This window comes from Pseudophryne corroboree, unplaced genomic scaffold (assembly GCF_028390025.1).
Source record: "Pseudophryne corroboree isolate aPseCor3 unplaced genomic scaffold, aPseCor3.hap2 scaffold_1593, whole genome shotgun sequence".
In the NCBI taxonomy this organism is placed as follows: domain Eukaryota; kingdom Metazoa; phylum Chordata; class Amphibia; order Anura; family Myobatrachidae; genus Pseudophryne; species Pseudophryne corroboree.
This window is the reverse complement of record NW_026968226.1, coordinates 31,663-50,218: the sequence shown is the minus strand read 5'-3', so window position 1 is coordinate 50,218 and position 18,556 is coordinate 31,663. Positions and strand designations below refer to the sequence as shown.

At 45.5% G+C, this 18,556-nt stretch overlaps 1 protein-coding gene across 1 annotated transcript in view; it reads right to left on the bottom strand.

The window, feature by feature from the left end:
* Positions 1-9,171: 9,171 nt before the first annotated feature.
* The window catches only part of LOC135000994 (gastrula zinc finger protein XlCGF26.1-like), a 28,532-nt gene continuing 19,147 nt past the window's right edge, over positions 9,172-18,556 (bottom strand). Inside the window, exon 4 of the mRNA XM_063951546.1 lies at positions 9,172-17,651. Within this exon, the coding sequence (XP_063807616.1) occupies positions 16,165-17,651 (1,487 nt within the window). The 3' untranslated portion in view covers positions 9,172-16,164. The remainder of the gene's footprint in view (positions 17,652-18,556) is intronic.

Genomic DNA, 18,556 nt, shown 5'->3' with positions numbered 1-18,556 from the left:
GATCCCAGCACACAGTATACCGGCGCCGGAATCCCGACAACTATTCTCCCTCGTGGGGGTCCATGACCCCCCTGGAGGGAGAATAAAATAGTGTTGCGCCACCGTGCCCGCAGCTGGCGAGCTCGCCACGCTGTCGGTATGCCGGCGGTCGGGCTCCCGGCGCCGGTATGCTGGTCGCCGGGAGCCCGAGCGCCGGCATTCCGCACGACACCCGACCCCATAATTGCTAACAGATGGTAACAATGTCAGCCTAGTTTTGAGACACTGTATATACATAGGATAAATTTTTGCAGGCTGTGTGACATCTGGGATAGAATCCAGCAGACAAGCACAATAAATGTTTTAATACCAACATTTACAACTACTAGTTGAGCACGCAGTTGTGGTGTGCGATTATTGAGCAATAATAAAATCAATATCTGAATTAATGTTCTCTATGAATATGCTGAATAAATAAAATCTTTCCTATAATAGTATACCTTGGATATTTAAAAGGTGTGCATGATTTATTGGTCTAGTGATACACCTCATAATGAGGTATTACCATACATAAGTTGAAATACATCTATCATCTTTATATGTACGGATTTAAATGTGATTAGTTGAGAGGGTGGCACCAGTCCCAAATAATGAGGGTGCTTCCCCTCTAAGGCCAATAATTGTGTGTGCACCAGGTTATCATAACTATCACATAGTTAATCAATGAAGGTATACATCCTCTATTATTACAACACTAAACAGGACCTGCACTCTCCCACATACCTCTATGTCATAGAAACCTTACATTGAGTATACAGTGAGATTAATATCCATATATATATAATGTGGACAAATTAAAGAATAATTGATTACTGGCGTAGTGTGGGACAAATATTACATTTTTTTTTGGACATTAGAATGAAGAACACGGACACACATTTTTAATCTTTATTCACATTCAATAACTTCTATTGCATTTCGACATGTTTTGTCTATGTCAATGATTTTAACATCTATGTTTCGCCTTAACTTGCAGTCTAAATGAAGACATTCTATACTATTTTTATGAGAATAATAATAAAGGTTACATTTTATGGAGAAGTGATAACCACATCACCTCTCTTTGTGTGCACCGATAGTACAGCCCTTTCTTCTTCTTTTTCTGGCATTCACTCTAGCTGTAGTTGGTAGCACCCCCATAATAAATGGTAATTACCAATAATTTATAGGGGTTTCTCAAGGAACTTTTGTTCCCAATTCTTATCTAATTAATTGTGTGTGTGCAGATACATCCCTATTCCTTGCTTCCTAAGTGGACAGTTTGATTTCACAGAAGTGTAATTGACTTGGAGTTACATTGTGTTGTTTAAGTGTTCCCTTTATTTATTTTTATTATCATATATATATGTGTGTGTGTGTGTGTATTTGCTCTTATAGTGGTGGAAGTTAATATGAATAATAGATGACTAAGGAGTATTGTTTAACCTGAAGATTGAGTAATTTTATTTTCTGAAGAAAAGTTGGAGTATTGCTGGATGATTGTACCCGGGTCTTACTGCGCAGTGTAATAGCGCTTTAGTCCGCTAGGCTATTTAGCCCATTGAAAAATTATGATCTTGGAATTTAATGTTAAAGTTTAAAATAAGAATTTACTTACCGATAATTCTATTTCTCGGAGTCCGTAGTGGATGCTGGGGTTCCTGAAAGGACCATGGGGAATAGCGGCTCCGCAGGAGACATGGCACAAAAAGTAAAGCTTTACGATCAGGTGGTGTGTACTGGCTCCTCCCCCTATGACCCTCCTCCAAGCCTCAGTTAGATACTGTGCCCGGACGAGCGTACACAATAAGGAAGGATCTTGAATCCCGGGTAAGACTCATACCAGCCACACCAATCACACCGTACAACCTGTGATCTAAACCCAGTTAACAGTATGATAACAGCGGAGCCTCTGAAAGATGGCTCACAACAATAATAACCCGATTTTTGTAACTATGTACAAGTAATGCAGATAATCCGCACTTGGGATGGGCGCCCAGCATCCACTACGGACTCCGAGAAATAGAATTATCGGTAAGTAAATTCTTATTTTCTCTATCGTCCTAGTGGATGCTGGGGTTCCTGAAAGGACCATGGGGATTATACCAAAGCTCCCAAACGGGCGGGAGAGTGCGGATGACTCTGCAGCACCGAATGAGAGAACTCCAGGTCCTCCTTAGCCAGGGTATCAAATTTGTAGAATTTTACAAACGTGTTCTCCCCCGACCACGTAGCCGCTCGGCAGAGTTGTAATGCCGAGACCCCTCGGGCAGCCGCCCAAGAAGAACCCACCTTCCTTGTGGAGTGGGCTTTTACCGATTTTGGCTGTGGCCGGCCGGTCACAGAATGTGCAAGCTGAATCGTACTACAAATCCAGCGAGCAATTGTCTGCTTAGACGCAGGAGCGCCCAACTTGTTGGGAGCATATAGTATAAACAGCGAGTCAGATTTCCTGACTCCAGCTGTCCTTGAAATGTATATTTTTAAAGCACTGACAACGTCCAACAACTTGGAGTCCTCCAAGTCGCTTGTAGCCGCAGGCACTACAATAGGTTGGTTCAGATGAAATGCTGACACCACCTTAGGGAGAAAATGCGGACGAGTCCGCAGTTCTGCCCTGTCCGAATGGAAAATCAGATATGGGCTTTTGTAGGATAAAGCTGCCAGTTCTGACACTCTCCTGGCCGAAGCCAGGGCTAGTAGCATGGTCACTTTCCATGTGAGATATTTCAAATCCACAGTTTTTAGTGGTTCAAACCAATGAGATTTGAGAAAGTTCAAAACAACATTGAGATCCCACGGTGCCACTGGAGGCACCACAGGGGGCTGTATATGCAGCACTCCCTTAACAAAAGTCTGGACTTCAGGAACTGAAGCCAATTCTTTTTGGAAGAAAATCGACAGGGCCGAAATTTGAACCTTAATAGATCCCAATTTGAGACCCATAGACAATCCTGATTGCAGGAAATGTAGGAATCGACCCAGTTGAAATTCCTCCGTCGGAGCACTCCGATCCTCGCACCACGCAACATATTTTCGCCAAATGCGGTGATAATGTTGCGCGGTTACTTCCTTCCTTGCTTTAATCAAAGTAGGAATGACTTCTTCCGGCATGCCTTTTTCCTTTAGGATCCGGAGTTCAACCGCCATGCCGTCAAACGCAGCCGCGGTAAGTCTTGAAACAGACAGGGACCCTGCTGAAGCAAGTCCCTTCTCAGAGGTAGAGGCCACGGATCTTCCGTGATCATCTCTTGAAGTTCCGGGTACCAAGTCCTTCTTGGCCAATCCGGAACCACTAGTATCGTTCTTACGCCTCTTTGCCGTATAATTCTCAATACTTTTGGTATGAGAGGCAGAGGAGGAAACACATACACCGACTGGTACACCCAAGGCGTTACCAGCGCGTCCACAGCTATTGCCTGCGGATCTCTTGACCTGGCGCAATATCTGTCCAGTTTTTTGTTGAGGCGAGACGCCATCATGTCCACCATTGGTCTTTCCCAACGGGTTACCAGCATGTGGAAAACTTCTGGATGAAGTCCCCACTCTCCCGGGTGAAGGTCGTGTCTGCGGAGGAAGTCTGCTTCCCAGTTGTCCACTCCCGGGATGAACACTGCTGACAGTGCTATCACATGATTCTCTGCCCAGCGAAGAATCCTTGCAGCTTCTGCCATTGCACTCCTGCTTCTTGTGCCGCCTTGTCTGTTCACATGGGCGACTGCCGTGATGTTGTCCGACTGGATCAACACCGGTTTTCCTTGAAGCAGAGGTTCTGCCTGGCTTAGAGCATTGTAGATTGCTCTTAGTTCCAGAATGTTTATGTGAAGAGACGTTTCCAGGCTCGACCACACGCCCTGGAAGTTTCTTCCTTGTGTGACTGCTCCCCAGCCTCTCAGGCTGGCGTCCGTGGTCACCAGGATCCAATCCTGTATGCCGAATCTGCGGCCCTCCCATAGATGAGCACTCTGCAACCACCACAGAAGAGATACCCTTGTCCTTGGAGACAGGGTTATTCGCTGGTGCATCTGAAGATGCGACCCTGACCATTTGTCCAACAGATCCCTCTGGAAAATTCTTGCGTGGAATCTGCCGAATGGAATTGCTTCGTAAGAAGCCACCATTTTTCCCAGGACTCTTGTGCATTGATGTACAGACACCTTTCCTGGTTTTAGGAGGTTCCTGACAAGCTCGGATAACTCCTTGGCTTTTTCCTCCGGGAGAAAAACCTTTTTCTGAACCGTGTCCAGAATCATCCCTAGGAACAGCAGACGTGTTGTCGGAATTAACTGGGATTTTGGAATATTCAGAATCCACCCGTGCTGTTTTAGCACTTCTTGAGACAGTGCTAATCCCATCTCTAGCTGTTCTCTGGACCTTGCCCTTATTAGGAGATCGTCCAAGTATGGGATAATTAATACGCCTTTTCTTCGAAGAAGAATCATCATCTCGGCCATTACCTTGGTAAAGACCCGAGGTGCCGTGGACAATCCGAACGGCAGCGTCTGAAACTGATAGTGACAGTTCTGTACGACGAACCTGAGGTACCCCTGGTGTGAGGGGTAAATTGGAACGTGGAGATACGCATCCTTGATGTCCAAGGATACCATAAAGTCCCCTTCTTCCAGGTTCGCTATCACTGCTCTGAGTGACTCCATCTTGAACTTGAACTTTTTTATGTACAGGTTCAAGGATTTCAGATTTAGAATAGGTCTTACCGAGCCATCCGGCTTCGGTACCACAAATAGAGTGGAATAATACCCCTTTCCTTGTTGTAAAAGGGGTACCTTGACTATCACCTGCTGAGAGTACAGCTTGTGAATGGCTTCCAAGACCGTCACCCTGTCGGAGGGGGACGTTGGTAAAGAAGACTTCAGGAAACGGCGAGGTGGATCCGTCTCTAGTTCCAACCTGTACCCCTGAGATATTATCTGCAGGATCCAGGGATCTACCTGCGAGTGAGCCCACTGCGCGCTGAAATTCTTGAGACGACCCCCCACCGCCCCCGAGTCCGCTTGAGAAGCCCCAGCGTCATGCTGAGGCTTTTGTAGAAGCGGGGGAGGGCTTCTGTTCCTGGGAAGGAGCTGCCTGTTGCTGTCTCTTCCCTCTTCCTCTGCCTCGTGGCAGATATGAATATCCCTTTGCTCTCTTGTTTTTAAAGGAACGAAAGGGCTGCGGTTGAAAAGTCGGTGTCTTTTTCTGTTGGGGAGTGACTTGAGGTAAAAAGGTGGATTTCCCGGCTGTAGCCGTGGCCACCAAATCCGATAGACCGACACCAAATAACTCCTCCCCTTTATACGGCAAAACTTCCATATGCCGTTTTGAGTCCGCATCGCCTGACCACTGTCGCGTCCATAAACTTCTTCTGGCCGAAATGGACATAGCACTTACCCGTGATGCCAGTGTGCAGATATCCCTCTGTGCATCACGCATATAAAGAAATGCATCCTTTATTTGCTCTAAAGACAGTAAAACATTGTCCCTATCCAGGGTATCAATATTTTCAATCAGGGACTCTGACCAAGCTACCCCAGCATTGCACATCCAGGCTGTCGCTATAGCTGGTCGTAGTATAACACCTGTATGTGTGTATATACTTTTTTGGATATTTTCCATCCTCCTATCTGCTGGATCTTTAAGTGCGGCCGTCTCAGGAGAGGGTAACGCCACTTGTTTTGATAAGCGTGTGAGCGCCTTGTCCACCCTAGGAGGTGTTTCCCAGCGCGCCCTAACCTCTGGCGGGAAAGGGTATAAAGCCAATAACTTCTTTGAAATTAGCATTTTTTTATCGGGGGCAACCCACGCTTCATCACACACCTCATTTAATTCATCTGATTCAGGAAAAACTATAGGTAGTTTTTTCACACCCGACATGATACCCTGTTTTGTGGTACCTGTAGTATCAGCAATATGTAACGCCTCCTTCATTGCCAAAATCATATAACGTGTGGCCCTACTGGAAAATACGGTTGATTCGTCACCTTCGTCACTGGAATCAGTGCCTGTGTCTGGGCCTGTGTCGACCGACTGAGGCAAAGGGCGTTTTACAGCCCCTGACGGTGTTTGAGGCGCCTGGACAGGCACTAATTAATTGTCCGGCCGTCTCATGTCGTCAAACGACTGCTTTAGCGTGTTGACACTATCCCGTAATTCCATAAATAAAGGCATCCATTCTGGTGTCGACCCCCTAGGAGGTGACATCCCCATATTTGGCAATTGCTCCGCCTCCACACCAATATCGTCCTCATACATGTCGACACACACGTACCGACACACAGCAGACACACAGGGAATGCTCTTAACGAAGACAGGACCCCACTAGCCCTTTGGGGAGACAGAGGGAGAGTTTGCCAGCACACACCAAAAGCGCTATATATGACAGGGATAGCCTTATAATAAGTGCTCCCTGTATAGCTGCTTTAATAATATAGTTTTGCCACAATTTTGCCCCCCCTCTCTTGTTTTACCCTGTTTCTGTAGTGCAGTGCAGGGGAGAGCCTGGGAGCCTTCCTGACCAGCGGAGCTGTGTGAGGAAAATGGCGCTGTGTGCTGAGGAGATAGGCCCCGCCCCTTTTTCGGCGGGCTCGTCTCCCGCTCTTTAGTGGATTCTGGCAGGGGTTAAATATCTCCATATAGCCCCCGGAGGCTATATGTGAGGTATTTTTAGCCAAAAAAGGTTTTCATTTGCCTCCCAGGGCGCCCCCCTCCCAGCGCCCTGCACCCTCAGTGACTGCCGTGTGAAGTGTGCTGAGAGGAAAATGGCGCACAGCTGCAGTGCTGTGCGCTACCTTAAGAAGACTGAGGAGTCTTCTGCCGCCGATTCTGGACCTCTTCTCGTTTCAGCATCTGCAAGGGGGCCGGCGGCGAGGCTCCGGTGACCATCCAGGCTGTACCTGTGATCGTCCCTCTGGAGCTAATGTCCAGTAGCCAAGAAGCCAATCCATCCTGCACGCAGGTGAGTTCACTTCTTCTCCCCTAAGTCCCTCGTTGCAGTGATCCTGTTGCCAGCAGGACTCACTGTAAAATAAAAAACCTAAGCTAAACTTTTTTCTAAGCAGCTCTTTAGGAGAGCCACCTAGATTGCACCCTTCTCGGCCGGGCACAAAAATCTAACTGAGGCTTGGAGGAGGGTCATAGGGGAAGGAGCCAGTACACACCACCTGATCGTAAAGCTTTACTTTTTGTGCCCTGTCTCCTGCGGAGCCGCTATTCCCCATGGTCCTTTCAGGAACCCCAGCATCCACTAGGACGATAGAGAAAAAGAAAAAGTAAAACAAGATAGCTGTAATGTGTTCATGAGAGATTACATTTGTATGTGATGCACCAATGATTTGGATAAGTTATGAGACTTGACCAGATAAGCTATTTATATAATGGAGGATATAAAGAATATATAATTTGATGAAAGAAAAAATAATTTACCAAAGCCCAACAGGGGGATCAACTGCGGACCTCTATGGTCGGTATACCAGCGCTTTAACCCACTAGGCTATTTAGCACATAGAGGACTCTTGTTGCTGGAACTGAATGTTAAAGATTACATTTTGAATATATGTATATGAATCAACAATGAAGATATATATATATATATATATATATATATATATATATATATGTATGCTTTTTATATATGTTGCTTATTAAACTAGCAATTTCTCAATGAGGCCATGTTTATAATACTATTTCTATAATGATAAGATATACTTTATCAAACTTCACATGGGGCAGTTGCTTTTGAATACATTCTCCAGGTGTGAGCATCACCTTAATAATGAACTGAGACATTGGATTGGACACTGATGCCTTTAAAAAGGTGACTACATGGAGTGCACACTATTACCGTTCCTTCTGAACAAGCTGCCAGAACGGACAGTGGCGAAACGCGTTAAGTACGGGCAGCACCCTCCCACACCTACTGCGCTCCTTTTGCCAATTGCCACCATACAGCACGGAGACAGACAGGAGTACGTGAGCCGCAGCCTCCCTCCCGCTGCATATCACAAAGCACTTGCTACACTCCACTACAGCCGAGCAGCTCAATGGAGCATAGGAGACTTTATATCCAGGACGGCTATAGATACAGCTGGTGAGAATAACTAATGTGAGCGTGAGGTAGCAGCATACCGCTGGCTGACCATTCACTAACTGAACACTGCGTTCTTACTGCCTGTGATAGGTAAAGCTATCTGTCACTGTTTATATCCATTGCTGAGGAGGAGAGTTGTATTAACATTTTGATACATCATTGCTACTTTTATAGTAATTTTACCTAATTGTGTGTCCTGAATGGACAAATTCTACTAAGTTCTAATAAATGTATAAGCGCTCTCTACCAGAGTAACTTGCATCACTCATTCTCTTGTTAAAGCTATCTGTGACTGGCTATGTCAGCTGGGAGCTGCTTCTATTAGGCACTAGTAATGTGGAGTTCTGGTTAAGAAAACATTAACCCTTTGAGCACAGATTTTTGGTGATCTAGCTTTCAAAATTAATGACCTTCGGTGGACAAAAGCCTTTTCTAAATGTATATGGAAAGGCAAAAAAACCTAGAATTTCCAAACTCAAGATGATTCAACCAAAGTCTAGAGGAGGCCTTCATCTACCAGATATTCAGACGTTTTCTAAATAAGCATTTTCTTATATTTCCCAATGTTCACGATTGTCTCGTTTCACTAGTTTACCATTAGAGGAAGAGCTATTTTCACCATTCTCTCCTGCCGCCCTTCTGTATCTGCCCCGTACATAACGTCCTAGAGGTATACTGTCACATATTTTATTTACAGACACTTATAAGACTTGGGTGACTATTAATACATGTTTACATACAGATCTGCATTGTTCCAGATATGTTCCATTTTCAGGCAACCCTGACCTCTTACTCTCTCACAATAGCTCACTATCAGACATGGAAAGATAAAGGTATTCCAGCATTTCAGGAAATCTTGGGGCACTATTTATTCCTAGCAACAAATGTGTACAAAGTACAATCTCCCACATTCCCTATTTTTCTTATACCTACAGTCCAGACACTATGTGTTTAGTAACCTTCCTCCTAAAGTTTCCCGTTTACCTGCAACTCCATGTCCTCATGCTAGCTTCTCTATGTCTGTTGAATAGTTTATTTCCATGTTGTATGAAGTAACAGATTGAATTGGATTCAGTTTAATAAAGAATTATTTATTCCAAAGACCACACCTTTGTACAGACTGAGAGACAGCATTGGTTTCTCTCAAGGTTACAGGAAGATAACTTGAAATTTGATGGTGCACTTATTTTATAATACTTGGTTACACCCAATCCTTTTACCACACCCACTAATCTCATACATTCTTGAAGAATCTCTCTAAGTTCTATGTTCATATTAGGACCTACTGTCCTTGGTAACAAGCTAGAAGCTGGTTAGCCTTATTTTTGGCTAATTCCAATTCTATTACACACATTGGACCTGCTTCCCAGAAATAAGAAGTATTTGTACAAAGTCTGTTAAAAGAACATGTACTGTATCTTATAATTGAAATAATGTGTTTATGGAATATGCTCATTTTCCATGTAAGGTATATTATACGATAGGTATACCTGTATAACTGCAAAAATAGGATTTTGATACCTACCGGTAAATCCTTTTCTCCTAGTTCAGAGGATGCTGGGGTCCACTTCATGACCATGGGGTATAGACGGTTCTGCAGGAGCCATGGGCACTCTTAAGACTTTTCAAAGGGTGTGAACTGGCTCCTCCCTCTATGCCCCTCCTCCAGACCTCAGTTATAGGTACTGTGCCCAGGGAGAAGGACATTTCGAGGAAAGGATTTACTTTAATACTAATGGTGAGATACATACCAGCTCACACCTCAACCATGCCGCACAACATGGCATTCAACATAACACACGCCAACAGGACCAAGTACAGCAACATGCTGAAACCAATATAACACAACATGTGTAACTCTAATAAACCAAACTGCAGGTAGAGTACGCACTGGGACGGGCGCCCAGCATCCTCTACGGACTAGGAGAAAAGGATTTACCGGTAGGTATCAAAATCATATTTTCTCATACGTCCTAGAGGATGCTGGGGTCCACTTCATGACCATGGGGTTTATAACAAAGCTCCATTAGGGGCGGGAGAGTGCGGATGACCCTACAGCACAGATTGACTGAACTTGAGGTCCCCATCGGCCAAGGTGTCAAACTTGTAGAACTTTGCAAATGTGTTTGACCCTGACCAAGTAGCTGCTCGGCAAAGTTGTAATGCCGAGACGCCCAGGATGAGCCCCTCTTCCTAGTAGAATGGGCCTTCACCGACGTAGGCAACGGCAATCCAGCCGTAGAATGAGCATGCTGAATCGTTCCTCTGATCCAGCTGCAATAGTCTGCTTGGAAGCAGGACACCCAATTTTGTTGGGAGCATACAGGACAAACAGAGCCTCTGTTTTCCGTATCCTAGCTGTTCTAGCGACATAAATCTTCAAAACCTTAACGACATCTAGAGACTGAGTCAGAGAACGTGTCAGTAACCACTGGCATCACAATAGGTTGGTTTATGTGGAAAGATGAAACCACCTTAGGAAGAAAATGTTGACGAGTTCGAACCTCTGCCCTATCTTCATGGAAGATCAGGTAAGGGCTCTTGTGAGACAAAGGCCCCAATTCAGACACCCGCCTTGCGGATGCCAAAGCCAAAAGCATCACCACTTTCCAAGTGAGAAACTTCAACTCTATCTCTTGTAGAGGTTCAAACCAATCCGATTGAAGGAACTGCAACACCACATTAAGGTCCACTGGAGGCACAAATGGAGGCTGGATGTGCAGAACCCCTTTCACGAAGGTCTGAATTTCTGGAAGAGAGGTCAATTGTCTTTAAAAAAAAAGCTGACAAGGCCGAAATCTGGACCTTGATCAACCCCAAACGAAGGCCCACATCTACACCAGCCTGTAGAAAATGGAGAAAACGTCCCAAATGAAACTCTTCGGCAGGAGATTTCTTGGATTCACACCAAGACACATTTTCTCCAAATACGGTGGTAATATTTAGACGTTACTCCTTTCCTGGCCTGAATAAGAGTGGGAATGACTTCCTTGGGAATACCCTTTCAAGCTAGGATCTGGCGCTCAACAGCCATGCTGTCAAACGTAGCCGAGGTAAGTATTGATACATATGCACGGCCACTGCTGTAGCAGGTCCTCTCGAGGAGGAAGAGGCCGAGGGTCTTCTATGAGCAACCCCTGAAGATCTAGGTACCAAGCCCTCCTTGGCCAGGCTGGGGCAATGAAGACTGCACAAACTCTTGTTCTTATTATTTTGAGAACTTTTAGGATCAGCGGAAGTGTAGGGAAGACATATACCGACCTGAACACCCACTGGGCCACCAGCGCATTAACTGCTATTGCTTGAGGGTCTCTCGACCTGGAACAATATCTCTGAAGCTTCTTGTTGAGGCAAGATGCCATCATGTCTACTTGAGGAACTCCCCAAAGACTTGTCACCTCTGTGAAAACTTCTTGGTGGAGGCCCCACTCTCCTGGATGGAGATCGTGTCTGCTGAGGAAGTCTGCTTCTCAGTTGTCTACTCCCGGAATTAATATTGCCGACAGAGCTCGTAGTTGTTTTTCTGCCAAGCGGAGGATTTTTTTCGCCTCTGCCATTGACGCTTTGCTTTTCGTTCCGCCCTGCCTGCTTATGTGCGCGACTGCTGTTACATTGTCCGACTGGATCTGCACGGGTGATCTTGCAGAAGATGTACCGCTTGTTGAAGGCCGTTGTAAATGGCTCTCAATTCCAGCACGTTTATATGAAGGCAGGTTTCCTGACTTGACCATTTTCCTTGGATGCTTTCCCCCTAAGTGACAGCTCCACAGCCTCGGAGACTTGCATCCATGGTTACCAGGAACCAGTCCTGAATCCCGAACCTGCATCCCTCTAGTAAGTGAGAACTGTGTAGCCACCACAGGAGCGAAATCCTGGCTTTTGACGACAGGACCATCTTCCGGTGCATGTGTAGGTGGGAACCCGACCACTTGTCCAACAGGTCCCACTGGAATACTCTGGCATGGAACCTGCCAAACTGTATGGCCTCATAGGCCGCCACCATCTTTCCGAACAATCGAATGCACTGATGGATCGACACACTTGTTGGCTTTAATATATGTTTCACAATTTTCTGGATTTCCAGAGCCTTTTCCACCAGAAGAAAAACTCTCTGAACCTCTGTGTCCAGAATCATTCCGAGGAAAGACAATCTTTTCGTTGGTTCCAACTGTGACTTTGGAAAATTTATGATCCAACCGTGTTGTTGGAGTATAGACAGGGAGTCTGTGATGTTCTGTAGCAACTGCTCCCTGGATCTCGCCTTTATCAGGAGATCGTCCAAATAACAAATAATACTGACTCCTTTTTGACGAAGGAGGACCATCATCTCAGCCATCACCTTGGTGAATACCCTCAGCACCGTGGAGAGAACGAAAGGCAACGTCTGGAATTGGTAATGGCAATCCTGAACCGCGAACCTCAGATAAGCCTGGTGGGGCGGATAAATGGGAACATGCAGGTAAGCATCCTTTATGTCTACTGACACCATGTAGTCCCCCTCCTCCAGACTGGAACTCACTGCCCTCAGTGATTCCATTTTGAACTTGAACCGTTTCAAGTAGATTCAGATTTTTTAGGTTTAGGATCGGTCTGACCGAGCCGTCCGGCTTCGGAACTAAAAAGATGCTTGAATAAAACCCCTCCCCTTGTTGTGAGGGGTTTGTCTGATCCTGACATCATTTTTGAATTGCCGCTGTTACTGCTTCTTTTTCCGGTAGAGAAACTGGCAAGGTCGATTTGAAAAATCGGCATGGGGGAACGTCTTTAAACTCCAGCTTGTACCCCTGGGACACTATTTGTAAAACCCAGGGATCCAGGCCAGATTGAATCCAACCTTGACTGAACAGTTTTAGATGTGCCCCCACCCGAGCGGCCTCCCACAAGGGAGCCCCAGCGTCATGCTGTAGATTTGGCAGAAGTAGGTGTTGACTTCTGCTCCTGGGATCCTGAAGCCGCTGTGGACTTCTTTCCTTTTCCCCTTCCCCTACCTGCAAAGATGAGGGAACCTTTGGCCTTTTTGTATTTATTGGGCCGAAAGGACTGCATGTGAGAGTGATGGCTTTTTTGCCGCTGCTGGAGCAGAAGGCAAAAAGGTCGACTTACCTGCGGTAGCCGCCGAGACTAACGCATCCAGTCCATCACCAAATAAGGCCTCACCTTTATACGGGAGAGCCTCCATATTATTTTTGGAATCTGCATCCGCGTTCCACTGGCGAATCCACAACGCCCGCCTAGCCGATACTGCCATGGTAGCGGCTGTTGAACCCAAGAGTCCAATATCTTTCATGGCTTCTAGCATGTATGTGTCAGCGTCTTTGATATTCCCTAACTTGAGTATCTCATCTTTATCAATCGAGTCAATATCTGATGACAAGCTTTCTGATCATTTTTCAATCGCGCGACTCAAGCAATTGTGGGCCTGAGCAGCGTACCATTGGCAACATAAATGGATTTTAATGTAGTCTCCATTTTGCGGTCTGCCGGCTCCTTTAGTGAAGCCGTCCCAGGTGCAGGGAGAATCACTTTATTTGTCAACCTGGACAGTGCACTGTCTAACACAGTCCCACTTTTTCCTGTCATCAGCAGGGAAAGGATAAGCCATCTGAATCCTCTTTGGAATACGAAATTTATTTTCTGGATTCACCCACACCCCTTCAAAGAGAGTATTTCGCTCGTGGGAAGGAGGGAAAGTAACCTTAGATTTCTTTTCTTTATAGAAATAGGCCTTCTCCTTAGGTACAGGAGTGGTTTCTGTAACCTCCAGAACTTCTCTTATAGCCACAATCATATATTGTATATTTTTCACCAATTTATGATCTATTTCCCTGGAGTCACTATCGTCGACACAGGAATCAGTGTCCGTGTCGGTATCAGTATTTACAATATTTGCAAACGGTCTCTTATGTGACCCAGAGGAGTCGCCTGCGGGTGGAAGAACAGAACCCTGAAAAATCACATCTTCCACAGACTTTCTCCAGCATTCTGCATGAGATTCAGACATATCTAACCTCCTATTGATATGATGCATACTATCACGTATTTCTTTCACCCATGCAGGCTCTTGGTGTGCCGGCAGCGCCACCACATTACAACTGTGTGTCCCTAAAATGGTTTCCTCCGGGGAAGAACTCCCTGCCTCAGACATGTCACACTCGAGTATTACACACACACAGACACTCTGGGACTTGTAGGGGACAGACCCACATTAAAATCTGCCAGACGGACACAGTTTAGGAGCAGCCAGTTTACATCCCCAGCGCCAGTATATAATGTCTGTGAACACAAAATGCACACTGACATGCCGTGCTGTTTTACAATGTAAATACACCTGTAAAGTACCAAAATCGCTGTGCCCCCCCCCTCCACTTTGCACCCTGATACTTGTAGTCAGAAGTGGAGGAGGACCAGCGTTGTCTCTGCAGCCTGAGTGAAAATGGCGCTGAGCAGTGTGCTGGCTGACTGAAGAGGAAGCTCCGCCCCCGCAATGGTGCAATTTCACCTCAAAAATGTTCATATAATATTTATACTGGCAGGGGTAGGGCTGTGCCTGGGCATCTTATGCCCACTTTTATCCAGTTTGTAAGGTATTTTGCTGCCCAGGGTGCCCACCCCCCCGTGCGCCCAGCACCCTGTGTGTTATGTTGATTGAAGATCTATCTTCTTACACTCACCTGTCTTCTGGCTCTGTGAGGGGGGTGATGGCGTGCTGTGGGAGTGAGCATCTAGACACGGCTAGCGTTCAGTACTCTTCAGGCGCTAATGGTGTCCTGTCACCAGAAGCAGAGCCATGAAACTCTTTAGGAAGTTGATTCATACTTCTGCCCCCTCAGTCCCACGAAGCAGGGAGACTGTTGCCAGCAGTAATCCCTGAAAATAAAAAACCTAACAAGTCTTTTCAGAGAAACTCCGTAGAGCTTCCCTGGTGTGCATCCAGTGTCTGTCGGGGCACATTTCTAAAAATGAGGTCTGGAGGAGGGGCATACAGGGAGGAGCCAGTTCACACCATTTGATAATTCTTAAAGTGCCCATGGCTCCTGCGGAACCATCTATACCCCATGGTCATGAAGTGGACCCCAGCATCCTCTAGGACAGCGTTTTTCAACCCCTGTGCCGCGGCACACTAGTGTGCCGCCAGCAGTTGTCAGGTGTGCCGCAGCCTGCCGGTCACCGGACACCAGAATTGCCCTGCACAGTGCTCCGCCGCCCGCCGACAGTGCTCCTCCGCCGCACACCAGAGATACCTGGGTCCTCCAGCAGTCATGCACGGCAGCACAGTCAGCTCTCCTGCTGCCCGGTCCGTGACCTATGGTGACGTGCGCATTTCCGCCCGCGCTTGGTGCTGATGTGTGCTACGGACTGCCCTGCACAGCTCATACTACTCCAGCTCGGATATGCAGTACTTCAGGCTGACATTAAAGAGGGGGCTGTGAGTACTATTACATGGGGGGAGGGGGAGGGCAGTGTGTGTGTGTACCATTACTGTGGGGGCTGTTATTACTATTACAGGGGTAAGCAGTGTGTGCCATTTCTGTGGGGGCTGTTATTACTATTACAGGGGTAAGCAGTGTATGCCATTTCTGTGGGGGCTGTTATTACTATTACAGGGGTAAGCAGTGTGTGCCATTTCTGTGAGGGCTGTGAGTGCCATTACAAGGGGATGGGGGGGGGCAGTGTGTGTGCAATTACTGTAGGGGCCAGTGTGTTTGATTTATACCTGTGGGGGAAATGTGCTTCATAACTGTTAGGGCCAATGTGTTTAATTACTGTGGGGACCAATGTGCTTATTTTATATCTGTGGGGGCCAATGTTTTTGTTTTTTTCCCTCGTGGGTAACCGATAGTGTGCCTTGGGAATTTTGAAGTCTTGTTCGGCGTGCCTCGAGTCGAGAAAGGTTGAAAATCACTGCTCTAGGACGTATGAGAAATACGCGAGTATATAGAATTAGTAAGTTTTATCTGACTGATATTTTCCAGTCTTATATTAATGACACACCTTCCAATTATATGTAGATGGGTAACTTAAAGTGTCACTGGAGTGTTGCTTCAACCCTGTTATGTATCAGCTCATAGTAATGCTTTACTTCTGTGTGATATCTGATGTTTAACAAGCTGTGATTTGCCTGAATAACTTTTCCCACACTCAGAGCATGGAAATGATTTCTCGCCTGTGTGACATCTCTGATGTATAACAAATTCTGATTTATACAGAAAACATTTCCCACACTCAGAGCATGGAAATGGTTTCTCACCTGTGTGACATCTATGATGTCTAACAAGCTGTGATTTGCTTGCAAAACTTTTCCCACACTCAGAGCATGGAAATGGTTTCTCACCTGTGTGACTTCTCTGATGTATAACAAGATGTGATTTGAATGCAAAACTTTTCCCACACTCAGAGCATGGAAATGGTTTCTCACCTGTGTGACATCTATGATGTCTAACAAGATGTGCTTTGAATGCAAAACTTTTCCCACACTCAGAGCATGGAAACGGTTTCTGACCTGTGTGACTTTTCTGATGTACAACAAGATGTGATTTGAATGCAAAACTTTTCCCACACTCAGAGCATGGAAATGGTTTCTCACCTGTGTGAGTTCTGTGATGTCTAACAAGTTCTGATTTACACAGAAAACATTTCCCACACTCAGAGCATGGAAATGTATTCTCACCTGTGTGACTTCTCTGATGTCTAACAAGCTGTGATTTGAATGCAAAACTTTTCCCACACTCAGAGCATGGAAATGGTTTCTCACCTGTGTGAGTTCTGTGATGTCTAACAAGTTCTGATTTACACAGAAAACATTTCCCACACTCAGAGCATGGAAATGATTTCTCACCTGTGTGACATCTCTGATGTAAAAAAAGTTCTGATTTATACATAAAACATTTCCCACACTCAGAGCATGGATATGGTTTCTCACCTGTGTGAATTTTCTGATGTCTAACAAGATGTGCTTTGAATGCAAAACTATTCCCACACTCAGAGCATGGAAACGGTTTCTCGCCTGTGTGACATCTCTGATGTATAACAAGTTCTGATTTATACAGAAAACATTTCCCACACTCAGAGCATGGAAATGGTTTCTCACCTGTGTGAATTTTCTGATGTTTAACAAGCTGTCCCTTGAGTGCAAAACTTTTCCCACACTCAGAGCATGGAAATGGTTTCTCACCTGTGTGATTTCTGTAATGTCTCACAAGATCTGATTTACACAGAAAACATTTCCTACACTCAGAACATGGAAATGGTCGCTCACCTGTATGACTTCTCTGATGTATAACAAGTTTTGATTTGTGTGCAAAACTTTTCCCACACTCAGAGCATGGAAATATTTTATCACATGTATGAGCTGCATGATGTGTAACAAAATCTGAGGTATTGGATGAATAGTCATCGCGATTAGAGGGATCAGATGAAGTATCAGGTACTGGATGTATAGTTAGAGAAATGGGGATGTCTCCTGGAGAATCCTGTGTGGTGTTATCTTCTATTTTACTATCTGCAGACAAGATGAGATCTCCCTCCAAGGAATTCCTGCTTGTGCCTCCATCTGCTGGAAATAATATAACTAGTATAATGCACAGTTCTATATACAGTGCACACATATTACTCCGATCTACAGAGAATAACTAGAAAATCACATTATTCGCTGCCCCAGTGGAGCTAACAATCTACATTCCACATGACACACTAGGGTTCATATATGTCAGAAGCTAATTAACCTACCAGTATGATTTTTGCAGAGCTGCAGGAAACACATACAAACTCCACACAGTTAAAACATTGGTTGGGAACTGAACTCATCACTAATGCTGCGAGACAACACTGCTCACCACTACATCACCGTGTCACTATTATGAATAATGTTTAGTTGGTAAATTTCAGCTTATAAACTATGACCACATCATTACAATTATAAGTGTACCAACATCAAGTAAGACTCTTGGAGAACAGATTACATATTGTCTTCTGCTCCCAAAATCACATCTGTCATAGCCCCAGCCACAGGGACATGCAAATGGCACATCAACAATGATTATCTCTCCCCCACATAATGCAGACTCTGTTATGTAATGTACACAGGCCAGCATTACAGAACAGGAAAGTCTCTTCAGCTAGTGACATTGCTAAACCACAATATCTATCCAGACTGCCCCTACACATACATACCAGACACTTGTGGGCTGAACTACCAACATCTGCTTTCACACTACACAAAGTGCTCCAGGTGGATACGTATGTTGCAACAGCAGCCTCTATATGGTAATCTGGTCATCCCCAGGTAGAATAGTCCCACCAGACTTATGCTAGTAAATTAAGCCAATAAGTCAATCATTATAGTGACGACCTAATTACTGTTGTATGAGATACACCAGAGAGTGTGGGGAGGAGACTGATCAGGTCTCTGGGCAGGTTACACACAGTGACATAATGTGAGGGAGAGAGCAGGAGTAT